Source organism: Hevea brasiliensis, chromosome 16 (assembly GCF_030052815.1).
Source record: "Hevea brasiliensis isolate MT/VB/25A 57/8 chromosome 16, ASM3005281v1, whole genome shotgun sequence".
Taxonomy (NCBI): domain Eukaryota; kingdom Viridiplantae; phylum Streptophyta; class Magnoliopsida; order Malpighiales; family Euphorbiaceae; genus Hevea; species Hevea brasiliensis.
In genome coordinates, this window is record NC_079508.1 from 39,665,591 (window position 1) to 39,677,505 (window position 11,915).

The following is an 11,915-nucleotide window of genomic DNA, read 5'->3' on the forward strand; positions in this document are numbered from 1 at the left end:
CTAAATTTTTTGAATAAAAATTTAAATTGTAATTATTAAAAGAATAATTAATTTTATAGATTTAAAGAAATTAAATATTGTACAATTGAATTGAAAGTATTTAGCATCCTGAGGCCATACTCATATAAAAATTTATAATAATTAATACAAGTTAAAAAAATTGAAATTGAAATTTATAAGAAATTAAGTAAAATTCGTTGCTTTAATATTAATTTTTATTCTTATTATAATTAGGAATAATTTATTTTGTTGATAGCAATTAATAAATTTAAATTTTAAAAGAAATGAAATTATTATTTATTATGTGTTAGCATGTATAACAATATAAAATTTAAATACTGTAATTGATTTTCAGTTAGTGCCAAATTAAGTTATTAAAAATTTGTAGGAAATTTAATTGTGCAAAAAATATAAAAATTGTCACTAACATATTGTAGCAATTGACTTAAAGCGAGAAATAACTTGAGAGAAGTTTTCATAATTAATATATAAATGATAACAAATATTTAAATCAGTCATGTGCCACAACCAGGTCTTCGTATATGTCGTCTCGGTCGAAGAACTCGATGTTCTCCCCCTTCTTGATGTTCTGCTGGATGACCTTGTGCATCTTTGGGTTGGCTAGCTTGCCCTTGATGTTGTCCCGATGATTCCCCCCCTGCAGTATAATGCACAGCACTTTGTTCATGGTATCCAAATAGACCCGCAGCAGATGGAATATGGCCTAAGGCACCAGAATGATATGGTGCAAAGTATTGTTCTGACCCATATCCACTAAATTGACCTGACGTATAGTGTGATGGCCCAATGCTTGATGGTCTGCCAAATGGAGCAAATACGCCACCGAATGGTGTTTGCGGCTGTTGACTCTCAGTAAAGTCGAATGTGCTTCTGTTTTGCATTTGAGTTTGATATGACATCCATGGTGTTGATGGGCCAGGCATTGATGGGGTAGCCATCCAACCAGTGTAATGAGCAGGGTCAGATAGTGAAGGAGCCGAGGGAATAGGATTAGAATGATCAGGCGCTGATGTGATGCAGTAAGGGTGGAATGCGACAGGTGGGGGCAAAGCATCATCGGGAGGAGAGGCTGGACGCACTGGATGTTGACGACGTCGAGCAGAACGTGATCAGCGTCGTGCTGCTCTATGTGAGGGCTCAGGCTGGTTAATGGGTTGGCCCTCTTCTAATTCATCATTAAAGGTTGTTGCTTGAGGTGCGGATTGAGGAGGTGGCATTTGGCAAAGCCGACTTTCTTCCTCTAGAGCAATCATCATTTTTCTTAATGTATGTTTAACTTCAGCCACATTTTCCGTTGATGGGTTCTATAATTTTAGCAAACAATCCTCAATTGCATCCTCCTGTAAAAATATGAAGTCCATGTATTATGTTACAGTTTATGTTAAACACTGTAATTAAAAATTATTATTACTAAGTATTTAATAATGAAAAAATATGTATTGTAAATGATTACCACACAACCAATGGCAGCTCCACTTATTGAGATCCAACGTCTTGCAACTCGACGATATCACTCCATATATTCAGAATGATGGTGGAGTGGTTGTGCCATTTCTTGCCCTTGAACAATGTAATGTTCTCGCCTATTCCAATGATTAATGTACGTCGCATGGTGGTGCGCCCAATTACTCTCACTAAATCGGAGAGTAATCTCATGTAACTCATCTGTTTGCATCGGTCGTCGTGGAATAGGTTGGGCCAAACCAAACTGCCTCATCACTCTATCAGGCTGGTGCCATTCAATAATATGGAAGCAAATTAATGGCACCACTGCCTTCCATATGGGACGGCCCTGTATGCACATGTCGGGCAGCTCATCCAACAATTCCTCATTATATGGTTCCCTGTAATCTGCAAGTGAAAATGAGCAAAACATGAAGTATTAAATTTGCAAAACATAAAGTGATTAATATAGGAAAAAAATATAACACTATTTTAAGTCAGATTTTGAGAATTTTGATTTACATCTTCAGGTCGCATTCGATCAAGATTGTATCGAATTTTTTGTAGTACATGGGTTGTAACTTCAATGATCTGTCGAGCTCTACTCCACCTGTTAGTTGATAAGAAAATTTAAAATATAATGCAATAAAAATCAATTTTTTGATTATTTAATGGAAAAAATATAAATTTAGTTACATACCTAGCACCTAGGGGTGCATCATGAAGTGCCGATGGATCTCTTATTGATGGAGAGATTATTTTAAATCTCTCCCAAGCCTGGATTTGCAATATGAACAGGGGTCCTGAAATCTCATTTGCTTCAGTAACGACAACACGATAAAGCTCACGATAAAGGAAGGCTAAGCAAGCTCCACCCCAACTGTATGTCGCAGCTTGCCTCAAGTTTTCTAATAGGGGTAGGAACATCAAGTTCACACGTGAGTTTGTCTTGTCGGGAAATATTGAACCGATGAGTCGTAATATGAATGCTCTTGCATGCCATAACACTGTTAAATCATCAACTTCATGTGGAATAGCTCCAAACTCATCAGTTAGCCATGATAATTTTAATGTATGTCCTTGAATCATTTCTGGAGGTGGTCCAGCTCCCAATAAGAGCTCACAAACTTTTGGCCATTTGGCTCGTGACATTCCAGTTACTGTAGAACCATGTATTGGCAATCCGGTGATAATGCCAACATCTTGAAGACTGATTGTGCACTCCCCAATTGGCATCATAAATGTATGAGTTTCCGGTCGCCATCGCTCTACAAAGGCACTAATAAGGTGCCAGTCAAGGGGAAAAAATCCTAATCTAGCAATTCCAATAAATCCAGAATCGTGGAGATGAGGAACAATTCGGTCATCAATGTCAGCATGCAATATGTCCCCCTGCCTTCTACACGTAAGCACCTCATGATCCATTGTACTAGTCCAAATCCCTTCAGAACGGTGTTGTGACTGGAGTCATAGAAGCTCTGGATCAATTGGACCTGGCACAATGTAATCTCTGCTTGTTTGTTGATTAGCCATACCTATTCATTATATTAAATATACATTTTCATTTTGTATTTGTGACAAGTAAAACAATGCACATATTTTCCTTATACAGTAAATAAAACATGAATGGTAAAAAAAATATTTAATACATGTATTAAATGGTATAAATAAAAATTTCTCATTCAATGCATTAATCAATAAGTCTACATTACATAGTCAATGCAAAGATACAAGTACATCATTGTTTACCACATCAACATTATTTACTACATCAACTAATTAGGTCAGTCTGACTATTTGATTTACAGGACATGATCTAATTAGCTCGTCATAAATATCTTTCTCCAATGTGTAGTCGATTTTAGGTAAACAGGGCTTTACCAGAGTATGTTTCTTCCTATCACGCATTTTTATACCACTCGCGCGACACATTGTCCTTGTAGTGACCCAATTAGCATATTCTTTGACAAATCCTTTAAGAAGTAGTAAATATGATGGGATACGGTTAGCTTCTAATTTTCACCATACACTGTCAAGTGTACCTTTATCCTGGACACAACTAAAGCTGACTTTAAAGCCAAATATCTAGGTTTATATGTTAATAGCTCTCCTTCCCATATGATTTGTTGAATTAGCCCATTCACCCTTATCATATGCTTAACAATGCAGAGTAGGTAATCTCCTGTAGTTGATGGTGTTACTTCCATAGGTAGATTAATCAAATTCCTAATTAAACCATGTACTCTTGCCCGCTGTTATTGACTGACAATTCTTTTCAGAGTGCGCAATATACGAGCCATTATTTTATCTAAGTCATAAACAAAAGAGAGCATAAATAAATATATACGAAATAAATCATAATGCAGTAATTATATTAAATAATGCAATAATTTAAGATAAAATTGAAAAGTACGTAACCTAACAACAGGGGGGTAATAATACACATAAAATGAAAACATAATAATGAAAACTGTGTCCAACAATTTATGATAATAATACAAAGTATTTGAAAATAGTGTCCTTCAATGGATTTTAGACGGATCCCCTCTTTTTTGAATCACCATCCAATCCATTTCATTCGTCTTCCTTAAAGAAGTTGGTTTTCCTTTAGACCTTTTCCGATTTGGGTCAGGTACAAGGATTGGATCATTGTCTGTTGGCCAATCATCATGATATCCAAGTGCATGAAACTGTCGCTCATAGCACTTAAGCGTTCGTTCCAATGTCTAATAATTTGAAACATATTGCTCATAATTGATTGACATTGATTGGCATGCTGCTATGACATGAGAACATGGAATACGTATCTCTTGAAACTTCTCACATGTGCATGTCCTCTCATCAAGTTTGACGATGTGGTTGCCTCAGTTCTATCCTTCCAAACTTCAAATTCACCACAATCGTGATTAAATAATCGAACATTAAGTGAGTTTGCTTCATTTAAATTTTCATTGAAAATTTGACGACATGCCGGGGTTAAGTTGAAGCCCAGCTGCAATTATTCGCAGAAGGTCGTGCGGCGTGTGTCAAAATATTGGACACATTGGAAAAATATTTTCTCTACCATTATAGTTATTGGTAGTGCATGAATCCCCTTAAGCATTCCATTAACTGACTCAACGGTATTGGTTTTCATGGAGCCATACCTTTTTCCTCCATCATAAGAACGTGTCCATTTCTCCAATGGTATATTTCTGGCCCATTCAAACGTATCTGGATGCTCGCTCTTGATTGTGTCCATGGCATCATAAAATTTCTTTTTCTGAATTTGGTGAGCTGTTAAAAAAAAATTGACATTTTTGTATTATATAACATTGAAAATGCAATTAATGCTTGCAAAAATAATATTCTTTGGCAAAAACTAACCTTCCTTTCGGAGAGCTTCTTTCATGTCAGGATTTTTAAACTTCGTGTTATAATTGCTCAGTACGTGTCTTAAGCAGTATCGATGATGTCCATTAGGAGGCTGCCACCAATCTTGCTACATTGCTTTTTTTATGGCAATATGTCTGTCTGATATAACACAAATATCAGAACGATCAGTCACAAACACCCGTAAACAAGACATGAACCAATCCCAGTTCCTTGTATTTTCACAATCAACTATTGCCCATGCAATAGGAAAAATATGGTTATTGCTGTCCAGTCCCGTAGCACAAAATAAACACTCTTTGTACTTTTCATATAAAAATGTGGAGTCTATAAAAATAACTGGCCGACAGTGCTTGAAACCTTCAATTGTTTGTTTGAATGCCCAAAACATCCTATCGAAAACCCGATTCTCAGGTTTTAATTTATTATTAACAAACAGAGGGTCATCTTCAATCAAGAACAAAGAATCGGGGTTGTGTTTGCACAACGCAAGCATGAATTGATGCAATCTTGTAAAAGATTCCTCCCAACCACTAAATATCTTAACAACTGCATCGTGTCTAGCCTCCCACATCTTCCGATAACTCGGCATATATCCAACCTTATCTTTGATTTCTGCTTGTAACGCAGATATATTCACATTTTGCTGTTCTCGTACAATTGCTAGGATGAAAGTATATATAAATTTGCTATCCAATTGCCTATGATCTTGTGAGATTGATGGATTAACACATGTATGGGGTCCGTTAGATCGAGTAATTTTCCATATATCAGATCCTTCCCGACAAGACGCACGCATTCTCCACTTACAATTGTTGTTTCTATATTTGTACCTTATAGCATACGTTTTGCTCTTTGTCTCATCATAAGAAAAGTCATGGTGCCTAAGTAAATGATATTCTTTGGCAGCTCTTTGGACAACCTCTCTAGACGGAAATGTCATTCCAACTTCAAACTCATTCGATGGATTCCACATTGAACTATATTGCAGTTTTGACCATGGATCAACTGTTAGCAATGAAAAATCTAATTCATAGTAAGGTGGAGGATGGACAATACACATTATTAGGTTTGCAACATGAATGTTATAGTATGAAGGCAAGTTGACTACTACCTCATTATCATGCTCAACATCCTGATTGAAGTTTGCCTCATCACTATCAATCCATTGTTCATCAGAATCCTCTTCATCGACACCATTATTGGGGCAATAATGACTATCAGAAAAGTATGATTCGTTTGAATCGTACACCCATCGACGTTCACAAATATCTTCAGATTCATTGATAACCCCCAAAACTTTATCCTCAAACGTACTACTATCAAGTTCAGACTATTGATAGCGAACAACTACCTCATCAGTAGTATTAACATTTGATGGTCCCGCTTCATCAACAATATTTCTAGATGCATCCGGTCGAAAAATATCAATATATAATTCTATCGATGACATACCTCCAATTTCATCAATAAAATTAAACATAATATTTACATCATCATCATTAGTCAAACCCATACAGTCCCATTTCACTGAACCATCTCCTTCAATGGGTTATCTGAAAAAGATATTCGATATAAATTCACACCCAGCTTCAAGATCAATTGCACGCACTATTTTCACACCTAAAGTACCAAAATCCATGCGTCTACCAATGGTAATGACTGTTGATGAACCCTCACAATAGTCGCAGCCTTCACCATCAATAATAATTTCTCCATCCTAATATAAGGTAGCAAACGATGGAATTGACATTTTTCTGATTAAATAAGAATCCTAGTTATTTGAATGACACATAAGAAAAATTATAATTAATAGTATTGCCTAACTTTGTAAAAAAAAAAAAAAGGAATTCAAATAAATATGCAGTTTGGTTCTTTATTTCGGCCAAACCTATTAAAATTTTAATTCAAATCTAAATTTTTTTAAAAAAATCAAACCTAATGCTGCTGCGGTTTGATTCGGTTCACCTAAGAAATTCTATAAGTACTCAGATAAACAGTCCGGTTCACCTCATATATTCAACTATAGTTGTTGAAAAAAAAAAAAAAATGAATCGAACCAATTTGGTTTTCTGGTTCGATTCATTTAATTATTTTTTGATTTTCTGAATTCTCATAATCGATTAGGTTAACCACAAATATTCAATTATTATAATTTCTTTTATTTTTTTTATTTTTGTTTGAGCTATCAACTTAATAATATTCATTTATATTATATATTCTCTACATTCTTTATTATAAAATATTATAAACACTATTTTGCTTGAAATTTTTTCTACTTTCTATAGTTTTTACATTAAATATTTCTAATCTACATATTCAACTACTATATTTTAAAAAAAATATATTTTTTATGTTTTAACTAATATAAACTTTATTTCGGCTATTTATGGTATTTATTAATTTTTTTTAATTATATTAAGAATATAATATTATATTATCTCTTTTATTTTATTCTTTAATATAATATATTATAAACTAAATTTCCTATTATTTTTCTCTTTTTTCACTAACTTTTACAATTTTTCAAAGTATATATATATATATATATATTCCTTTCGAACCTTAACCCAGTACTAAATTTTTTTTCAATTAAACTACTATTTAGATTAAATTAACTTTTCCTATTATCCTTAAATTTCTAGTTTACATTAAATTTATTTTCTTCCATAATTAAACTTTTTATTAAGAATATACTATTATCTTATCTATTTCATTTCATTCTTTTATATAATATATTATAAAAGAATTTTCCTATTCATTTATTCTTTTGTATAAAATTTTATATTTTTAATAAATTTCATCATTTATCAAAATATTATACTATTATTTATATATAAATATATATATTGTTAAAAATATTTCCTTTAATTTTTAAGATTATCTATAAACTAGTTAAAAATTATAAAAATTAAATATATATTATTCAAAAAAATTCATTTCAAAATATTAATAATAAATCACTCATTTTTCTTCTAATATATGACAATATCCCCTAACATTTGTAAAATATTACTCAACAACTACGTATAAATGCATGCATATTTAACAAATATTTCATCAATTTTCTACAAATATAAATATATGAAACACTCAAATATTTAAATATAATATATATCTATTTCCTTAAAAAACTAAAATACGTACCAGGGATGCAAGCACAACAAAATTTCTTGGTCCACCGAAAACCTCCACCACCTGCTTCAACAAGCAGTTCCGCGAGAAGGGAGAAGCAGCTTGAACATGGGAGAAGAAAGGGAGTAAAAGAGAGGGACGAATGAGAGAGACGAGAGAGGCAGTTGGTGGTGTTTAAATCGAGGTTGAGTGGGAGCTTGGGATGCTAGTTTGAGAAGCGTCATCTGTTCATTCTGCCTTGACGGGATGCGACGGGACGCCACGGGCACGCGACGCAGGCGACGAGACTGCATTACCGAGCCTCTGTAGAGAATCTCTGCTGCACGCTGTCATTGATAGCTTCCCACATTTGGACGCTTCTATTACTGGCGTCCCGCATTTGGACACTTCTGTCACTAGCGTCCTGCTGCACGCTTCTTTGACTGGTGTCCGGGCTTCGTGGCTCCCTGCACGCCATCGTTGATAGCGTCCAGCGTCTCTATTTTCTCCCCACTCCGTTTCGGTAAAATTTGGATTATCAACCCTTTTTCCGTATTTTCGTTCTCACGGCACACTCTTACGCTAATTAACCCATATATCTCCTACACTACAACAGAGCAAGCAAGGCAAATAGAAGTAAGCCCAATGATAGTAATGGTAACGCAAAAAACATATTCTATTGTTTTGGGGGAAAACAAAACCTTGTTCCAGGGACCAAGTATTTGAAATGCTTCATTGATTCTTCGAGCATCTCCCAAACCCTTTCAAATAGCGAATTAAGAAGAAGAAGAAGAAGGATTCATATTGATGTTTGGAAATTTAGAAGAAGCGGGAGTACCTTCAATAGTGTACCATATGTGATCCCATCAACGCCACAACTTTCCGGCTTCAACATTTCACAAAATATTCGAAGAACTGAATTAATATCGTAGCAGCAAACACAGGCCTCCATCACTGCATCATATCAGTTGGGTTCAGCTTGGCATATTGTCTCTTGGCAACGTCAATTTCCCAACAAATCTATCAATGAAGGCAAAATGGATAATCATTAATCAAGAATTAGGGTTGAGAATCGGAATGAGAATTTGAAGAGGAAGAGAAAATACTTGTTGGAGCTATCTTCAACGAATGAGTTGAACGATGCGGGAGGTAAGTCGCTTGAGATTAGAGTGTCTGTGAGGAGGAATCTTGAGCATATGATGCCTTATTGGACCGAAAAAAGAAGAAGAATAGAATGAAATATTGAGAGAGGGTTATGGTTTTGATTTCAGGGGCTAGAGAGCTTAGATTTGATACATCGTTGGTGATGGAGGAGGATGAAGAAAGTGCAGGAAGAAATTTGATATATTACAAGTTTACCCTTTCGATGATGGTACTCACTCAAATATAATAAAAAAATGTCAGGTGTGATGACATCTATGTCAAGGGGCACACTCCCAAATTTAATTCGAAAATTGAATAAAATTTAATTAAAATTTCAAAATCTATCAATTGGTTCACAATTAAAAGAACTAGATTAAAAGGTAATACTTGTAAATATTTAAATTTTTGATGTCATTAGACAAAAATAATTATAATAATAACTTAAAAAAATATGAGATCTTTTTTAATGAGCCTGTTATTCTCTTATTAAATTTAATTGATTTCATAATATAATTATTATTTTATTATATTTAATATTTTTAAAATAATATAATAAAAAAATGAAATAAATAGTGTAATTATTACATATTTGATTACGTAAGCAGCCTTATTTTAAAATTTTCTGTGTTCTTTTGACTTCTTCCTAGTCTTGCGGCTGGCTCTTCGGTCAGCCGATACGTAAGGCCCAAAGAGGAAAGCTCACCTAATACGTCATCACTCCATCGCCCAACCAAGATTCTTCCAACTTCCAACTACTATATATATTGAAGGGCACGTACCCCCTAACCCATCACCAGAAGCTAGCATTCAAGCTATCTGCTTTCGACTCATCTGCAAACCTCTTTGCTATATTGTATTTTCCATCTAAATTTCTTGCGAAGAAAAATGGTAGGCAAATTGCCAGAGGAAGAGCACATCCCAAACAGGCATTTGGATGGGCTGCAAGAGACGAATCTGGTGTCCTTTCTCCCTTCAACTTCTCTAGGAGGTTCTTTTTCTTCTTATAATTCCATAAATCTTTCTTGTATCTCTTTTTAAATCAACAAATCTTCTTTTTCTTAAATGTCTGAGAACAAATTCGATAATCCAGTTCTTCCTAATTATCCATAAATGACATGTTTGTGCAGGGCAACAGGAGAGAAAGACGTTTGTTTCAAGGTTCTTTACTGTGGAATGTGCCACTCGGACCTTCACATGGTCAAGAATGAATGGGGCATTTCCACTTACCCTCTTGTCCCTGGGTACGTATTCTGATCACATTAGCAATTAAAATGTTTAACGGTGTAAAGTTAAGCGTTGGAACCCCATCAACCAATATTAAAAATGATCTTTTCTGGTAATTTTATGATGCAGACATGAGATTGTGGGGGTGGTGACAGAGGTTGGCAGCAAAGTGGAAAAATTCAAGGTGGGAGATAAAGTTGGTGTGGGCTGCATTGTGGGATCATGCCACTCCTGCCATAACTGCACGAACAATCTTGAAAATTACTGCGCAGAAATGATACTCACCTATGGTGCGAAGTACTATGACGGAACCATCACTTACGGCGGGTACTCTGACATCATGGTTGCCGATGAGCACTTCATCGTTCGTATTCCAGATAGCTTGCCTCTTGATTCTACTGCTCCTCTCCTTTGTGCTGGAATCACGGTGTACAGCCCCTTAAAATATTATGGACTTGACAAGCCCGGCATGCATGTGGGCGTAGTTGGCCTCGGTGGGCTAGGTCATATGGCAGTGAAATTTGCCAAGCGTATGGGGGTTAAGGTGACTGTGATTAGCACCTCACCTAGCAAGAAACAGGAGGCTGTTGAACATCTTGGTGCTGATTCATTTTTGGTTAGCCGTGACCAAGATCAAATGAAGGTACGTATAATTTATAATTTACACTCAAGAGAAGTTGCCTATGTGCATGTATACTTAAATTCTGATCCTGATAAATCTTGCTGGTACAGGCTACAATGGGCACAATGGATGGTATAATTGATACGGTGTCTGCAACGCACCCTCTATTACCTTTGATTGGGCTATTGAAGACTAATGGAAAGCTGATTTTGGTTGGTGCTCCAGAGAAGCCACTTGAGCTAGCAGCCTTTCCTTTGTTAATGGGTAATTGTCCATTCCTATATGTCTCCTTCTTACTCATAATTCAAATAAAAATTAATTAACAATGTCAAATATATATTTACTATTGACAGGAAGGAAGATGGTGTGAGGTAGTGGCTTTGGGGGAATGGAGGAAACACAAGAAATGATTAATTTTGCAGCCAAACACAACATAACAGCAGACATTGAAGTTATCCCAATTGAGTATGTGAACACTGCCATGGAACGCATGTTGAAAGCTGATGTTAGATATCGATTTGTTATTGATATTAGCAACACAATCAAGTCTACCCACTGAATTTAATTTATATATGTATTTCAATTTTTATGTAATTGTTATGTTTGAGGATTTTGTGGTCTACTCCCTCATAATAAAATATCATTAGGAGCAATTTTAATAAATTGGATATGAGTGAACGCATTTTTTTTTTTAATTTTAATTCTAAAAATTAAACAAAGCACAAACATTGCAAAAGTCCATGGGATCAACTCTTCTATCAACATGAAAAATGTTGATTCAACATTTAGTAAACTTGTAATGCCCTTATTTAGGTAGTATTTTGGATTAAATTGAAATAAATATTTTGGATTAAATTGAAGGAATTATGAAGTCTAAATGATAATAAAAATAACAAAGAAAAATCTAAGAAAATTTAGCTAATCGGTAAGGACAGTTATAATTCGATAAGTCCAACAAGGTGCATTTTGGTCATTT

The 11,915-nt window shown here is 34.7% G+C and overlaps 2 protein-coding genes and 1 long non-coding RNA gene across 4 annotated transcripts; 1 reads left to right on the forward strand and 2 right to left on the reverse strand.

The window, feature by feature from the left end:
* Nucleotides 1-445: 445 nt before the first annotated feature.
* On the reverse strand, nt 446-6,854 carry LOC131174734 (serine/threonine-protein phosphatase 7 long form homolog). 2 transcript variants are annotated; one of them, XM_058138585.1, is made up of 4 exons: nt 2,165-6,854; nt 1,987-2,074; nt 1,475-1,872; nt 446-1,361 (listed from the first exon to the last, which is right to left on the reverse strand). In XM_058138585.1, exon 1 carries the CDS (start codon nt 5,897-5,899, stop codon nt 4,946-4,948), a length of 954 nt encoding a protein of 317 aa, XP_057994568.1. In that variant the 5' UTR covers nt 5,900-6,854; the 3' UTR covers nt 446-1,361; nt 1,475-1,872; nt 1,987-2,074; nt 2,165-4,945. Both variants share the same exon structure in this region, with proteins under 2 accessions (XP_057994568.1, XP_057994570.1).
* Nucleotides 6,855-7,836: 982 nt separating this feature from the next.
* On the reverse strand, nt 7,837-9,288 carry LOC131174735 (uncharacterized). Its single transcript, XR_009144966.1, has 4 exons — nt 9,057-9,288; nt 8,789-8,970; nt 8,652-8,711; nt 7,837-8,557 (listed from the first exon to the last, which is right to left on the reverse strand). It is a non-coding gene; the product is annotated as an uncharacterized LOC131174735 (long non-coding RNA).
* A 28-nt stretch (nt 9,289-9,316) lies between these two features.
* On the forward strand, nt 9,317-11,602 carry LOC131174612 (probable mannitol dehydrogenase). The gene is made up of 5 exons (XM_058138366.1): nt 9,317-9,322; nt 9,864-10,081; nt 10,221-10,334; nt 10,447-10,960; nt 11,050-11,602. The coding sequence occupies exons 1-5, from the start codon at nt 9,317-9,319 to the stop codon at nt 11,260-11,262; spliced, it is 1,065 nt and encodes a 354-aa protein (XP_057994349.1). The 3' UTR covers nt 11,263-11,602.
* The last annotated feature ends 313 nt before the right edge of the window (nt 11,603-11,915 follow it).